This window comes from Orbicella franksi, chromosome 4 (assembly GCF_964199315.1).
Source record: "Orbicella franksi chromosome 4, jaOrbFran1.1, whole genome shotgun sequence".
Classification (NCBI taxonomy): Eukaryota; Metazoa; Cnidaria; class Anthozoa; order Scleractinia; family Merulinidae; genus Orbicella; species Orbicella franksi.
The window spans coordinates 17,421,536-17,439,215 of NC_138148.1; the positions used below are offsets into that span (position 1 = coordinate 17,421,536).

A 17,680-nucleotide genomic window follows, 5' to 3' on the forward strand; every position below is an offset into this window, starting at 1 on the left:
TCAAAAATTTGTAAAATATGGCGGGTTTGCAGTGTTTTGGTTGCGGGCAAGAATTTGGCTTCTTTAAACGAGAGGTTAGCATTTGTGTTGTTTTCCGTTGAAAGTGCTTATCAGAGAGTGTTTCAATTATTTTTTGTTGTGCATAACATGTTGGGAAGTAGCGCTGTCCAGTGGTTTGGGCGCTCCTGACGAGCTGTCACTTAGAACTAAGTAAGATAAAGTTTTTGCTCAGTGGAAAGGCCCCGGGTTTAACTCCTAGGCCGTGCTACAAACTGCTTAAACTCCAATATCAGTTTATATTCTTCATAATTCTGTGGCGATTTTGGAAGCCAGAAGCTATTTGTAGAAATAAAAGATATACACAACACTGGCAGTGACAATTAACAAATGAGTGAAGTTTCTGTCATGTACTTTGCGTCTGCATAGAGTTTAAGTGGTATATCTCACAGTATGGTGGAGCATGTGGAGCCAAAATCGCTCATACACTGGTCTAGCAGATATAGTATTCCAGATTCATGTCCTGGGGTCATTCAAGTTTCCAAGTTTCTACCCCCCCCCCCTCCCCCCCAGCTGTCCATCATGCTATTTCTGAGAGGGTATAATGTGGCCAATTTGATCTTCCCTTCTTTAACGACGTTCGCGCGAAAATTTTTCAGTCGATAGGTTGCTGTTAAATTTTTCCTACAGTCAGATAATGAGTTTCGATAGTTAAAGATATCGAAAGAGTCAACAGAGGCAAACGATCTTAGTCATATTTTGAAGAAGTGGGTCTGTTGGGTAAATAATTCCAAATGTTACCAACGTTTTCACAAAACTTAACCTTTCAAGAGGCATTTGAAACCATTGCACAGATAAACGAAGAGCTAAACAAATGGAATTCAATGGTGCATTTTGCAAAAAATTCCAACCTCTAGTCGATAGATATTATTCATTTCTTTGCTAAATGTAGAAAATCGGTAAAGAAAATGATCCATCAAAAGAAAAATGGAGGTCACCGAACGTCCAAGATCGTTAAATCCAGGCAAAGCTATAGAAATCGCCATCTGCCCTATCATTGTTCATTTTATTACTTAGCGTGCGCTCTCATGTATGACGTGGCGTGTGAATTTGCATGCGCAGTAAGGATGTGCAGAAACTATTAATGTGAACGTCCTTAAATAACTTACCTCATCATTGTGAGGTTGGGGGGGAGCATGAGCAGTAAGGATCTTTAGGGTTTAGACTTTTACTAGGTGTTGTCCTTGGGGTTGCTGTCGTCATTGCTTAAGCTCCTTACTGTGCAAAAGAATTTTTAAAAAAATAATTTTTCTAATTTTTGTACATATTGTTGTTTGATAATTTCAAGATGAAGCAATCACTTCATTTGCTGAAATATCATCATGTTATGACATGCTTCTCATTTCTTGTGAGACAAGAAGTGATACTGTAACTCACTTTTGAGTGATATTGTACTGTTCAGATGCATTGATCAGCCACTTAAAATACAATCTATTTTTTTACATTTTCAGCATGGATGCAAAAAATGTGGCCGACTGTTTTGTTCTGGCTGTACTTCTCATTCGGTGATTTTGCCAGAACATGGTTCAAAGAAAATGAAAGTGTGTGATCAGTGCTACAAGAATACAACAAGGTGAAACTTGTTTACTCTTTCATCTCATTAGTTCAGGACAAGTTACAGTTTTAATAGATCATATTCATAACACTGTCCCAAGTCAAGAATGTGTCAATCAAAAAGATTATTAGCCATTGAGCAAACTGCATACCATACGTAACAGGTCCTTTAGGCTCCAGTCTCATTCAAACAAGATTACGACTATTATCTCATCTGAAACATACAACCGATATTTAATAAACTAAAATTGTAATGATATTCATACACGTATTAATAGTGAGAAATTGAAGATGTTGATGTTGATATTGACATTGAAAGACTGTGACAAAGTTAGTACAAATAACAATAATACAGTATTGCTCATTCTGGGACTTTAATGTAAAGAATATTTCATGAGTCATTGAACAGGAATTTTTAGGGGTTTCTCACAGTATTTTTAATGGTTTTTTCATGGGATTTCTGACATGTCACAAAAACACCCTTAATTTAGGCCATGAAAAACTTGTGAAAAACTCCTGAAAACCTTCAGTTGTGATTGTTCCTGTGACCATTAAAAAATTCACAAGTCTTATGATTTTAAGGTGATTCCCTAGTAAAAGAACCCGCCATAGGTTTCCGATGAAACTTGGTATGCTATTGTTACAGGACAAGGAGGTATAAAAAATGTAGTAAAAAGAGGGGGTCACTGTGCTTGTTTGCATGCCACAATGCTGACAAATACAGTTATTTAGGTGACTTTTGGTAATCTCCGTGCGCAACAAATAAGCTCGAATATTTTTCACTGCAGCGTGTTATAACACACAGAGTTTGACTTTCTTTGATTGTTTATTCATCTACATCCCAGAAAAAATGTCCTCAAATACCCTACGTTTTTGTATCCTTTAAAGGAAACATAATTTGGATATGCGCTGTTGGGCCCGTTATGTCTCCTTCTGTAGTATTTATTTCATTTGCCAAAAAAGTAGCCATAGATTTCTGCTAATTTTTTTCTCAGTTATTTAGGATATTGTTCTCATTGAAATTATGAAATAAAAAATGGTGGTCACCGTGCTCGTTTAAGAGAAAAGGTGCATTTATAATTATTTCACTCTCGAGCTTAGTTTGAGGGAAATCTCTTACGTTTTGTACGTGCACGCACTTGTGTGGGTGCGCTAATGATGCAAAAATCATGCGCAGTAGGGATGCGCAGTGCAATACTAAGGAATCACCTTAATGGACTTCAATCTTGCAGTGTAAGTTCCATGCCTGTTTGAAGATTTTGTGTGCTACTCAGGTGACATTTTTTCGTTTATAGCTCAGAATTTTACTCTTCTCAAGGTGATGTTTTCTTCATGTTTCCAGAAAGCTGGAGAAGGAATCTCAAGGTGCAGATGGGCGTAATTTGAATGACTTAAACAAGGACACCGCTTTACCTAGACCTAGTTTTAGCACTAGCAGTTGTCAGGTAATTATCAGGGATTCAGTTGCATGAAGACAAACAAAAATGTAAAATGAATTGTTTTGTTAGGAGTCCTGTCTATAGTAAGTTAAATATTATTAAGATTGTATGACATGTAACTATTATATAGGTACAGTGTTGTAGCTATGAGAGCAGGCAAGATGAAGACAGCATACAGTGTACTCTGCATCTCATGATGGACAACATAGTACCATCATCTGGGTAAACTGTAGGGAACAAAGCATTTTCATTAGATTTATATTAATAAGCAGTAGATAAGATATTGATTATTAACCACGTAATGAGACAATTTAATTTTCTCCAATGTCATTCAGAAAAGCGACACAGCAGCTGGAACAGTTGAAAGAAATATACATGTACCTAGCTCAGCATCTTCAGAAAATGAAAATCTCTCAGCTGATCCTGACGAGGCAATCAGGAGGAGGCTTGTAGAGCTGAAGACCAATGATTCTTGTCCAGGTAAGGCATACGGCCCGGAGGAGTAGAGATAGTGGAATGGTGAGAACACTTGCCTTGGTCCCACTATCGTGAGCCAGATTCTATTATCAGGTGTGGTGCCATGTGTGGGTTGGGTTTGTTGTAAGGGTCGTAACTGGTAACACCTGTTATGGCTGAGTGTGCCTGATCAGCCCTTGATGTTACGACTGGAATTGCCTTTTGTTCATACAATTCACCCATAAAGTAACAAGTTTGTTACGGGTGTGAAGATCAAGGCTGCAGGTGAATTAAAACTTAATGAGAGGATTTTCTCAGGATAATCCAGATTTCCTCCCTCCTGAAAAACCAACATTTTCAAATTACAATAATGATTTGACCTGCATCTATAGACACTTCACATGAAAACCAGCTATGGCTGATATGGCTTCCTCTCTTAAATTAGCAGTTGTAAATGGCACATAAAGTGTTATGTTAAAGACTGAAAACAAGAGTGCATGGAACTCAATATTTGATTGGCTATTGCATCTGTTGGAGTGTTAATTGTCATGTTCTGTGCTGCAATTTGTTTTCTGTTGTCAGAATACCTGGAGAGCACTCCCAGAAAAATTGAGTATTTTTGCATAACCCGCTTCCCACAACCCTTACCCTATTTAAGACCAAAATCTGCAATTTTTCCTACCCTATGTATGACCTGACCAAAATTTAGATACCCTATTTAATACTTGACCCTTAAATCAATGCCCTGTTCCAGACCTGCCTTGAACTTACAGGTGTAGTTCCCTGGTTCAGACTGATGTGAAAGCCAATGTTTATATATGTGTGTGTTTATTAGGATAGCTTCTTCTTTAAAACATGCCCAATTCAAGACTAGAGTGCAAAAACCATAAACTATTTCTCACTGAAGCAGCTAAAAAAACCATACACTGTACCCTTTGGGGTCAACATACCTATAATAGTATATAGCCCATAGAACTGTGTTTACTTAATATTATTTTTTGTGAACATTGTTGATTCTGTAATATCCCCCAACTCTTTCACCAGAGAAACTGCCAGGGTCAGCACTAACAGATCAAGAATTAGGAGAAAGGTTTGAGAGCCTCACTGGCAGAAAGGCAACATCCATGCAGAAATCAAATGTGATTACATTGACTTTGTACATTTATTCAATTCCATTACACTGAAGGGTTTGTAAAGGTTAGCTACTGTAGCATGAAGTGTAGAGAACTGTTTACTGCATGTTCCATCCAAATTATAACTGATTTTTTTTTTTTTTTTTTTTTTTTTTTTCGTGTTTTTAAAGTAGGGACACGTTGTAGCAATAGTTTTCCTCATGTGACACGCCTGTAACATATTGTTGCTTGAAATTCAGCTGGTTTGAATTCCTGCATCATGAAGTAGGGACAAAATGACTTCAATTTTCAATGTGTTATCAAGTGCACTGCTCCAACGTGCAGCTGTTTGGAGAGAGGTTGTCAGATGAAACATCAAGCCTACAAGACAAGACCGAATGGTAGTGTGGGTATTCATATCGGTGTAGAAGAAATCCACAAATTTGTGTTTTTGCACCTGAAGCATTGAGGGATACATTAGATTTCCACTCATGCAACCATTTTTCTGTAGCTGTTCTTTTACTGTTACATGACTTATAGTTGAAAATTCTTCTAAAATTCAGGTGGCAAAAAGAAACTTGTACGAAATACGCTTGCCATGTTGTATTCAGCGTGTACAGCAGCTATCTACTTCTACCCATACTAACTTTTGGGACTGTCGCATACACTTGTACGCTTTTTACTGACAACCTTTCTCGAAACAACTGTATACTGTCCCTGCTACAATGCATATTTTATGCCTCAATCCTCTTCGTGTGCACCTGCTTTTCATACTGTCCCTGCAACATGGATCCTACAGTATGTGTATACACAAAGGGGCTTGTTCCTACTTCATGTCCTTGCAACATGTCCCCCAGTGTGTGCCGATCTGTGGGGCCCAATCTTTATTTGGAAGAAAAGGATAGTTATCATAACCTCTTTACTCATTGGTCATAGTGCTCATTCTTTTTTTGTTTTGTTTTTTGTTTTGTTTGTTTTGTTTTGTTTTGTTTTGTTTTGTTTTGTTTTGTTTTGTTTTGTTTTGTTTTGTTTTGTTTGTTGTTTTGTTAATAGATCAATACCCTCCTGCCAAAGAAATCTGAGGTGGAAGAGGTGAATGATTTGATGAAGCAAATGTTAGAAGAAACCAAGCTTGACGAGGATAATCCAATGACTGCAGTTACAGTTACAGACAAGGAAATTGAACAGAGGCTGGCAAAACTGAAGGATATTGATCCAAGTGAGTTGATAATGTAATAGTATAATCAGGTGCATACCAAAAATGGCCAACAGATCTTATTGTCCATGCATGATTTTGTCATTAATTACTTTTCCTCTCCAAGATGGGCTGCTAGTCTATTTCAGATTATAACTGTATTCAGTAAGGTTGACCTATCAGGAGCTGGCCTCTAATACTGTGACACACTGTCTATTGATACCCCCTGGGTGGAATCAGAGAGATGCACTGTGAGTAGTTTCCTAAGTAGTGTTGCTTTTCCCTTCCTGGATGGTTAGCTAGTCTATTGCAGGTTGTGCTAAGCATTCTGTAAGGTTGTGAATGACTTCTAATACTGTGACACACCACCCGTTGATACCCCTTGGTGTAGTGAGAGAGAGAGGCACTGTGAGAATCTTTAAAGTGACTCGCCCAGTTGAACTTAACATGTTAGGACCATGGCCAGCACTCAAACCAAGACTGAGACTTTAGCAATTTTAGATTGTCAAACAAAAAGAAACATACAAAACCCAGACTTTTTGACTCATCACTAAGGATTTCAAGATTACAAGATCAGAGCAGAAGTGTCTGAAACCCACGGTTTTCTCAGAACCATTCACTTCCACTTAGAATTAACATTGACTAGAAATCTCCTGAAACATTTCCTGGTCGATCATTGTGATGTACATTCTAAATCTGCATACATGTAGAATAAAAAGAACTGATCACCCTAACTCCCAATTCAAGGAGACATGATCACTCGAAGGTGCCTTACACCTGTATACACATGACTTTTTACCTTTCCAAAGAGTTTTTTATTTGTACTGTTCACATGATGTTTCTTGGGTGCAGGAAAATATTGGGAAATACATGTAGTAACATTATCACAGTTATTTTTTGGATAATTTACATGCACTACTTGGCTTGCAGGTCTCACAAATCAACCTAAATTTAGTGACTTTGACAGTGATGAAGATGATGAAACAGCAAGTAAAAGATACCTCAAACAGGTTTGTTTTATTTTTACACTGTATTTCAGTTTATTAACAAGCTCTAAACTATTAGCCTAGTGTCAAAAAGCCTTTCTATTTTAACCCCCTGCACCCCTGAAAGTTCATCAGTCCGCCAACAAGAATCTACATCAGGCAGTAATAAGTGTGTAAAGTAAAACTGCATAACCTTAAATATTACTGGCCTTGCTGAAGTGTGTATCAAATGTCATGAGGGTGGGAACTAAACTTAAAATTAAGTTTAAATGGTGTAAATGTTCATCTACATAATGTCACAACCTCAAATTTAGCAAGTGTGTTGGCCAATTATGTTACCATTGATACCCCTAGTATTAGCTTAAGTTTAAGTTAATTAAGCTCACATATGAATTACAGAGTAAATAATAATGTTGCTACTTAGAACATTAATTAGTTTGGAACATGAGAACATTTTCTTAGGAGTGTGAAATAAAAGAACTAAATACCTTTTAGGCCAATGAATCAATTGAAATGGAAATACATATTGCAACTACATGTTATGTACCACTCACTGTTTCTATAGATATTAGATGAAGCAGCTCTGGAAATAAAAACAGATGATATTGACACTGGTAAAGGTAATTAACTAAAGTATTCATACATGCTTCTCGGCATGGAACATCAAGTTATGATTGGACATGAGCTCAGATCTGAAGCCCAATTCAGCCTCATTCTACATACGTGTACACGTAGACTTCACCTCTGGGCGTATCCTCTGTCATTAAATAGGACTATGTGATGAGCCAAAAGAATGTCTTCATATGAGCAGGGCTCGGAAAAAAACTTGAATTCCAACTTGCTCTTCGGAAAAGCAACTCTCAAATTTTGCTTGCCCTGGCCCGGGCAAGTCTTAGTTTTTTTTTTTTTTTCTTATTTAGTTTGCAGATGACTTGCCTGGTCCCTTGCCTAATGGGCAAGTGAGAATGAAAAGCTACTTGCCCAGCAGGAAAATGCAATTGTCCTGGACAACCAGAAGGCACATTTTTTAAGCGCTTATGAGGCCAATACCTAATGCAATAGGCCAATTTTGATACATGTATTAACATTCTAACTTGGTGCTGAGGTTTAAGGGAATAAAACAAAAGAAATCACATTGAGGTTAAGGGATGAATAAACGATTTCTTTTGTTTTATTCCCCTTAGAAGCCTCGGCAACAAGTTAGAATTTTAATATATCAAAATTGGCCTATTATTATTAATCTACTAACTACACCTCCACCATTTTGAAGGAGGTGGGGTGACCTGATAGTTGGTGGCTGCACTATTGTGAGCTCAAAATCAATTGGTCTGGTTATGATAAGAGCTGTTACCTTGGTCAATTTGTGTTGTGTTCCTTTTTCACTCATCTATTTAAATTATTTATAATTAGGTCTTAGCAGCACTGGCAAGTCTAGATCTCAAAAGCCAGGAAAATCTAAGGTAAATCTGCACACAGCCTTTATAATTTCAATTTTTCTTTACCACATAAAACTCTTTTACAGCTTCCCTGAGACAGTTTCTATTTCAGGATGTAACAAGGTCTGTTCATATCAAGATTGTAATACCTCCCTATGGACTGAAAGTAAATTGGGGAGTTATAATGTCATATGATGTATTGTCAACACGCATGCATTGTTATGTGTAATAATTTCAGGTAAAACTAGGAAACTAGTTTGTGTACAAGCAGCATGGACCACTAAATTACTGTACTCTATGTCAATAAAATTTACATTCTAATTTTCAATTGGTTGGTATTTTGCGATTATTAATGCAGTGCTGTCAGAACTATCAGGATTCCAACTGACAGTATGCACTAACTTTACTTAATACATTCATAAGGCAAATAATAAGTTACATTCTATCAACATGCTAAGTAAAATGCACTATGTGTGACTTGTTAGCCTGCAGATGTCAAGCCTTCAGCCAAGCTTAGCAGCATTTTTAGTAAAGATTATGAAGCAAACAGTGATGACGATGAGTTACCCTGGTGTTGTATATGCAATGGAAATGCTGTGTTAAGATGTCATGGTTGCGATGATGACTTGTATTGTCGGCGTTGCTACAGGTATGCAAGTTTCATAAAGGGGTCAAGGACACTGTTTATATGCTGAACAGGAGCTTCAACAAGGTGCATAATCTACTAGCCAAACATAGTTCCCACTGGTCCCCAAACATTTCTCACAAGTGTAATCTGTTACAGTACACTGTACTTCTTGAATGTCCTCAAAGATCTCCCAAGAAAATGTCACTCTCCCATAGGGCAAGCAAAGAATAGAATTCACTAGCCCAGCTGCACAAAATCCACTAGCCACAGGCTATCGGACTTGACTTTCTATGCAGGCTGGCTTCAGTACCGGGAGTGCTGGCATGGCGAGCTTGTAGGCCACTCTTTGCTGATGTCCTTGTTTACAGTGACTGTAGAAATGTCCCCCCTGAAACCTGATATCACGTTACAGAAGCAAGTGTGGCAATTTAGTTACCATGTCATGTTTTTAAGGGAACAAATCATTACCAGTGTTTTTCAAACAATGAAAGTTGTAACTCTCCAGGAGGGTTACTCCGATATGAATTCTTGTAATGGAGAAGTGAGGCCAACATAGACTATTATCACTGATCAATGATAATTTTCTTGTCCTTTAGAGAGGGCCACAGTCGGGAGGATTTTGAAGACCATGACATATCAGAATACAGGCCACCGAGAAAGAAAACATGATCTGCAGAATAATTTATTCCATCCCTGTGTTAATTTGCCACGATATTTATAAAATATGGGGTGAAAACAATATTTTTATTATGAATATAATTATACAATAGTCATGAATATATTGTCTCAGTCAGCTGAGGATAAACAGAAAACTAATTTGAGGATTACAACAACCCGCAAAACTTTTATACAGTAGCAGTACATTTTTAACTCAATGTTCAAGAATAAAGCACAAATGTCTTGTCTTTAACAACCAAATCATGGGACAGCAACATGTTGCTGCTGTTTTAGCAAGAGGGGTATACACTGAACATAATTTAATAGATCTTTGACAGATCCACGCTCAACATGCCAATTGTCCATGCCAGGTATATCAATGCATTATCTTCTAGCTGATGATATTCTTCATTCTCATCAGCTAAATGCTGATTACTGCTAGGCTTGATTTTCTCTGCTCTCTTGAGTTCAGTCTACCTTCCTCCACGAGAAGAGACGGCTGGACCGGTGAACAGCAAACAGGGTTTGTACGGGTCCAGGAAAACCTGGAAAGTCCTGGAAAAGGGCTACTGGTCCTGGAAAGTTCTGGAAATCTGTTAAACTCAAGTGAAAAAATATGAAATGTATGGCAGACAAAAAGGAGAATTAACATTAAGATCTTGGGAGTGAATGGGCTAATGTGAATTTAGAGTCCTGGAAAAATCAATCTGAGTCCTGGGAAAGTCCTGGAAAAGTCCAGGAAATTTGTTTCTGAAAAAGGGTACGAACCCTGAGCAAAGCATGTCTGTGACCTAAATTTATAATTTGATTCATACGGCCCTTCTGGTTGGCAGAAATGTCCTCTGATGGCAATCATTGACAGGCCCACCTGGCACTACAGCTTGTAAACTTCTGTACAAGCGCCATTTTCACTATCCCTTTTAATATTGGCCTTCCAATATATTTTGTGTCAAATTATTGTTGCGGAAGGACATTTTTGTTGTGTTCTATTGAAGAGTTTTAAGTAGAGCAGATCTCTTTGACTTTGGTGCAGCAAATGTCATGTCAAAGGTCACACATGTTGGTCTGCACGTTTTCTGCTGTTAAGCAGGCACCCTTTTTAAATTTACTATGTATATATGTAGCTTGTTTGGTTTGCTAAGGATCATTTAAAAACCAAATTTTGTCTGGCATCACCAGAGACTGGTGTTGCTTTCCCCAGGGAGACCACAGATTCGTTTGACCGAGTTTTTTCTCAAGCTTGATGTTTATGTTTTTCCCTCTCTTTGTTGGCTTTGTTCGTTATCTGACATTCTGGCACCAAACGATTCAAATATAGAAACTCACACATAGGTTTGTTGGCTATCTTGTGTGTTGACTATGCTGCTATAATTTAGGTCACGCAAGATCTCATCAGTTGCCAGTATTTAATTAAATGTCCCACTAATGCGATCACACTTCATATTGCACATCTTTGCAACTGCAAGAGAGATAACTCATGGTATTGGCCTCCATTCATGCAGGCAGATTTCTTATCAGTCAAAATTAACAATGCCAAGTCCACGCATCATGCCGTGAGTTCGGGGTAGGAGTGCAGGCTCCTTTACTGAACAGCAGTTGGTATTCTAGCATACCCACTGATCTGAGTAAGGAGAAATCAATGAGCCCTTTCAAAGTTGCTGTTACCTCTGTTTCAAACAAGTCTTGGCGCACAACCTTTCATATTGAAATGGGCTTTCCTTGCACGTTCATTGTCTTGCAAATCAAACTCATTTCCATATGAAATGTTGTGCACCAGGACTTGTTTTGAAAGAGGTAAAAAGCAACTTGGAAATGGCATATTGCTATCACCCTTATCTCTATTTATCAACTAATTGGTGAAGCATTGAAGCTAATTGCCCATCAGGCTGTGCATATCTTCATTTTCATCAGCTAAGTAGCATGAAGCCACTTGCCATATGTTCACCCATGATGGGATGCCAGTCCATTGCAGGTTAACCTCAAATATTTCTTCACTCACTTAGCGAGACCCCTTAAGGATGTCCGCGCTAATTGTTTCTGCACATCCTTACTGCGCACACAAATTCACTTGCCACGTCATGCATGAGCGCACGCTAAGTAATAAAATGAACAATGATAGGGGAGATGGCCACTGCTATAGCTTTGCATGGATTTAACGATCTTGGACGTTCGATGACCCCTATTTTTCTTTTGATGGATCATTTTCTCTACCAATTTTCTACATTAAGCGAAAAAATGAAGAAAATCTATCGACTAGAAGTTTGAATTTTTTTGCAAAATGCACCATCAAATTTCCTTTTTTAGCTCTTTGTTTATCTGTGCGACGGTTTCAAATGCCTCTCGAAGGGTTAAGTTTTGTGAAAACGCTGGTAAAATTTGGAATTATTTACACTACAGACCTGCTTCTACAAAATATGACTAAGATCGTTTACCTCCGTTGACTCGCCTTCAATGTTTTTAGCTATAAACCCCTGTAGATCATGCTGAATTACGTGCACTAATTTTTCGAAATCAGGGTAGTTTTCCACACACTTTATCTCTGAAATGAAGTCAGTGACCCCCAATTTTGGGGGGGGGCATTTCTGACACAAGTAACTCATCATCTGACTGCAGTAAAAATTTTTGAAAAATCTATCAACTGGAAAACTTTCATGCAAACGTCCTTAAAAGAGACCTTTGGAATAAAATCATAGCAGCTTTGCAGTCCTCTCCCTTTCTCACCCATCTTGCATGAATTTTGATCAGTATGGTACAAGAAAGTACTTTTGGGGGTCTCAGACTTCTCGCAAGTTGGCAAACAATAAGTGTAAGGATCTGTACATACAAACTATATCGACTGACTGTATGCAACTGTTTCCTTATGACTGAGGAAGAAAGGGAGAGCCATAAATTCATTTTAACTACAGCTAGCTAGAGTGGTGTGCAAGTAAATGATTGCAGATCTGCAGTCTGCAGTTTGTTGCACGATGAAATGACTTACGCAGGGTTACTCCCAATTTACGTAATAAAAACTAATGTACATCCAATGTGTCACAACAATACTGTCTGTGATTAATCAACTTGATTAATCACCTTGATTAACGTCTGGCTTTACTTGCACCCTTAACTTTATCATCCATGTCAGGTGCCATGTAGTCAGCTATCGGTGGCGTCTCCGTCGGGCCCTTGAACTGCAATGGGAAAAGATCTCCGCCGACTTGAATAGCCTGTTCATAAAGATGCAACGAGCTTTTCTTGAGTTCCTTCAAGGCTTCTTCGCGACACCTTTCCAATTCTTGAACACGCTGTAGATCTTCTTTGTGCTGCTGCATCTTGTGTCTCGACCACTCTTTTAACAGTAAAATTCGTCGCTCTTGCTCTTCAGGCGATACCTCGAGTGGGTGTCGTTGTCTCGATGCCTCCAAGAGTGCTGCATTCAACAAGGATTCCGGATCAATTGGAGGGACAATTTCTGTTTTACGAACGTTGAACGAAGGAGTTTTCTTCTTTTTCTTCACAGCCAGATTTTTCTTTCTCTTCAGGCTAGGATTGTGCCTTGCAGGTAAGGACTGTCGTATGGACAGACCGCTAAAGCGAACGAAGACAGACAACATTCTTCTCTGCAAGTAGGTCGCCATGTTGGCTCTTACAATTTACTTCATTCCCAGGCTTTCGCGCTACGTACTTCTTCTAGTTCCCAGGCCAAAGATGTCAGTTCCTTCTCGGAAAAACTCCACTTGGGTTGAACTGTAAAGCTAAAACCGTTGTTTTCTGTTGGTTTACAGTACCTAAAAACCTGATCAGACCAGTGCCGGGATTTTCTGTTCAAATTCTTTTTGTCGAAATCCCGGGAGAGACTCCCATATAAAAACGACAGAGTTGCTCGTCGGACCTTTTACCTTTTTTTAGTTAAAATGGCGGTTTGGGTACCTCTGAGGGTGTTCAGCTCCAAAAGGTCCACAGCGGGAGCGTTTGTGGTACCTTAAAGGGTATTGAACTGAACAAATATGACAGGAAGTAATGTTCTGTTTCAGAATTGGTACCTCTAAGGGTTTTTGTTTTTCTAAATTTCCCACGAGCACCCCCGGCCTTTTTATAGGGGAGTCCCCCCAGGGGGGGATGGGGTTGAAATCTGTTCTTAAAGGAGGTGTTTTGTCTTTTTTTGGGGGGGCCACTTACAAAATCTCCTTTAAATGGAATGAAACCTGAAAATAATAGTTTACTAAGATAGAAAAACATCAAAGAGATAATAATAAACCATAAAGGAACAAGGATGGTCAGGGATGGCGAAGATTGACACGGATTGCAAACGACGAATTTGAAAAATTTAGGCTAAACTTTTCAAAATGTGCAAACCGTGACTGAGCTCCTTTAAAGGTCGGTACATGTAGCTGCTCTAAACGAACAGTTTTAGTCAGTGATCAACCAGTAGATTTTTTGGGGAAGAGGGTCTCTTGTGTTACAACCCATGTAAGAACAACATCCAAAAGTAAATTACAATAAATTGGTTTCTGGTAACTCGCATTTAATACAGTCGAACCTTCCGTAAGCGACCACCAAAATTTCAAGCCTAGGTGGTCGCTTACTTTGATTTTTATATAAAATACTCAAATATGAACCCTTTGACTGCCAATGACGCATTTACGCATACTCAGTGGTCGCGCCCTTTGTACTACTTGAGACGTCATCAATTTAAATGCAACCAGATATTCTTGATAAGCAGATAGTAGAGATAGGATAGATCTATCCGCACAACAGGTGGTTTTGGATATCGACGGCATTCTGACGTACAAAATGGCAATAGAACTAAGTGGAGTCCAATTTGGTCGGTAATAATACGGGAGATAATTGTTCATCACGAGTATGATAACAGACCTAATTGTACGACACGAAGTCTTATTGGCAATTGATCATAAAAATTACAGTTTCCGAGAAAAAAAGAATAGCCAAGTTATGAAAGAAAGGGAAAATTAAGGAAGCGTAAATTGAAACCAAGGTTGTGATTGGCTGATTTAAACTACAACTTTGAAAGTGATTTGCTTATTGAAGTGTCCGATAACAACTTCGCAAGTGAATTAGTGGAAAATAGGAGTTTTTTAAACCAATCACAATCGAGGAAATTGTAATTTTTTTTATTATACCTATAATTGATCAAGGCCCCATTTCCAGGCTTTGCCCATAATTAACATCCAACTTTTTACCGCAGTTAGAATGAATATGAAACGCAAAATGAAGCGAGAGTAAAAGGGCCGATAAAAAGGGCAGGAAAGGGAGAAAAAAAATTTCGGAACGGCAATTGCAACAAAAAAAATAAAAAAATTCAACAAAACAATATCGCCCGCAATAAAAATATCCCGCAATATCGCTTGCAATGTAGGGCATCTTCCTTCAGGTTCTATTGACCCACAAGCCAGCCACTCAGAATACTGTAATTTCATGATATCGTTCAGAGCCTGTGCTCGTCCTCTCTCAGCAACATTCAAGAGTTCATTAGTCCTTTGAAGCCTTATCAGAGTTCTCAATAGAGCGCTGTAGATAGCTTGACACTCATTACGGAAGAATATTATTACATGCATCCGGACTGAAGAAGAGTTCTCAGAACCTCGCTCAATTTCATACTGGATTTATAATATTCACAAGCTTCATACACAACGCCCGAGAGTTCCAAATCACGTCCTAAAAGATAACAAGCATCCCTTTCTCCTACCCTGTCACCCAGTTCTTTAGCAATGTTAAGATGTTGTTTGTGGTACTCACTGCAGGGCTCGAAATTGCGACTCACTGGTCGCCAATGCGACCAAAAATTGAGCACTGGCGACTAAATTTTCAGAACTGGTCGCCAGCTGGCGACTCGCGATTTGTACGATAAGTAAAGATGACCACAACACAACTTTTGTTTTTAAATCTTTAGATAGGGAAATTATTCGGATCTGGTAGCTAGTAGACAATTCACCTTTCCGTCCCCACTAAAATAATGTCTGAATATTACAAGAAAATCGTAAAAATTACTTTGACACGTCGAAACTGCGTTTACCAAGCGCCATATTGTTTCAGCGGCCTCTTCCAAAACTGGGATCGCGGGCACACTACAACACCGTACGCTTTTCAGTTGACGCAAGAACAATGGCGGCAGATGTGATCAGTTGTGTAGGAGCCTAGACCAAGCACAGTGTTGTTTATCAGCGGCGAAAGGCGACGAAAATAAAGAACTGCGGTTTGAAGAAATACGAAAGGACCCGTGTTTGTGTCATTACGAACACCACGGACGTAAAAGGTTTTGTGCTTCGCTCCATTTAAAATAACTTAGAAGAAAACCATCACCTGCGAACCAGAGACATCAGGGAACTTAAGCACGCACGTTTTTGAGACGCGCACGGTAACCGGAAGTGAGCTTTTTTCACTTTAAACTCGTCCTCACACAACCATATTCACATTGCTAAGTATCTTTTCTTCATTAGATATGAGTAGTATAAAAATCTGGGGGACAATACGGTCCAAGCATGCGAAATCTTCTCTTCCGGTTGCCGTCCGCGTCTCAAAAACGCGCGTGCTTAAGCTCCCTATAATCTGAGAACAACGGTAGCTTTATAACAGTTTATAAGTCTTACTCGTGCTGTTTTCAAAAGTTTTAGCTGTTCATTTGTGACTTTCTTGCATGCAAAGTAACTTACAAAATCATGTTAGTGTTCTCATGTGAGTTATATATAAAATAAGTTGGCGACCAAAATTTACGATCTGGCGACCAAATTTTTCCCGTTAGTCGCCAGCTGGCTCCCGAACGAAAAAGTTAATTTCGAGCCCTGCACTAGCTTGTTTAAAATCACCCATGGCCAGGCTGTGGTGAGCATTGCCAAGATTGCCATAACAAGCTCCTTCTCCAACCCTGTCCCCCAGTTCTTTCGCAATGCTGAGACTTTGGTTGTGGTACGCAATGGCTTGTTTAAAACCACCCAGTACCTGGTAAACATTGCCAAGATTGCTATAGGCAGCTCCTTCTCCAGCTCTGTCCCCCAATTCTCTTGCAATGCTAAGATCTTGGTTATGGTACTCAATGGCTTGCATAAAATCTCCCAGGCTGTGGTAAACATTGCCAAGATTGCCATAAGCACGTCCTTCTCCAGCCTTTTCCCTCAGATCTTTGGCAATACTAAGAGCTTGGTTTTGGTACTCAATGGCTTGTTTAAAGTCACCCAGTACCTGGTAAGCATTGCCAAGATTGCTATAGGCAGCTCCTTCTCCAGCTCTGTCCTCCATTTCTTTTGCAATGCTGAGATCTTGGTTGTGGTACTCAATGGCTTGCATAACCTCACCCATTCTGTGGTAAGCATTGCCAAGATTGCCATAAGCACTTCCTTCTCCAGCTCTGTCCTCCAGTTCTTTGGCAATGCTAAGAGCTTGGTTTTGGTACTCAACGGCTTGTTTACAATCACCCAGGCTGTGGTGAGCATTTCCAAGATTGCCATAAGCACGTCCTTCTCCAGCTCTGTCCTCCAGCTCTTTGGCAATGCTAAGACTATGGCTGTGGTACTCAATGGCTTGCATAAAATCACCCAGCTTCTGGTAAGCATTACCAAGATTGCCATAGGCAGCTCCCTCACCGGCTCTGTCCCCCAATATTTTTGCAACGCTAAGAGCTTGGTTGTGGTACTGAATGGCCTTCTTTTTTTACCCAAATTTAGAGGGGGTCGGGCCTCCCGGGCCCCTCCCCAAGATCCGCCATTGGATTCCATCAGCCTGAGTAGCTGACGAGCTTCCGAGGACAGAAGTTCTGACGAAATTAGGGTAAAAAGTGAAGAATTCATGAAAGATACAACCTCGTTCCCAGGGTCTCTCTATATTCCTAGGAGGTGGAAAGAAGGGAGAACCTGGGAACGAGGTTGTGAAAGACGCACACAACACAAAGGCGAAGATCCTTGTGTGACAAATCACATGACGCAAGTGTTGGGAAAAGAAGCGAAGATATGTTGAAATACGAGTTGCCGGGCAAAATATATATGCCGCGAAGAGTATCGCGTGAAACTTTACGATTGAACGATTTAAAATCAATCAAAACACTCAATCAACATGATCAAAGATCAGAACTTGAAAAATATGGAGGTGAAGTAACACTAACTGGAAATCTAAACATAAAAGACAGTCGTAACATTATTAAAGTATCAGATCCTTTTTTCAAAGAAATTC

General features: G+C 39.2%; 2 protein-coding genes across 2 annotated transcripts; one reads left to right on the forward strand and one right to left on the reverse strand.

Annotated features, from left to right (window-relative positions):
- The first annotated feature begins 17 nt into the window (after positions 1 to 17).
- LOC145484772 (abscission/NoCut checkpoint regulator-like) lies at positions 18 to 11,105 on the forward strand. Its single transcript, XM_081463406.1, has 11 exons — positions 18 to 74; positions 1,509 to 1,630; positions 2,954 to 3,056; positions 3,386 to 3,530; positions 4,551 to 4,645; positions 5,672 to 5,837; positions 6,744 to 6,823; positions 7,365 to 7,419; positions 8,210 to 8,259; positions 8,721 to 8,884; positions 9,460 to 11,105. The coding sequence occupies exons 1-11, from the start codon at positions 18 to 20 to the stop codon at positions 9,530 to 9,532; spliced, it is 1,110 nt and encodes a 369-aa protein (XP_081319532.1). The 3' UTR covers positions 9,533 to 11,105.
- A 990-nt stretch (positions 11,106 to 12,095) lies between these two features.
- Positions 12,096 to 13,224, reverse strand: LOC145484835 (large ribosomal subunit protein mL40-like). Its single transcript, XM_081463478.1, has one exon. The coding sequence runs from the start codon at positions 13,135 to 13,137 to the stop codon at positions 12,598 to 12,600; it is 540 nt and encodes a 179-aa protein (XP_081319604.1). The 5' UTR covers positions 13,138 to 13,224; the 3' UTR covers positions 12,096 to 12,597.
- Between the last annotated feature and the right edge of the window lie 4,456 nt (positions 13,225 to 17,680).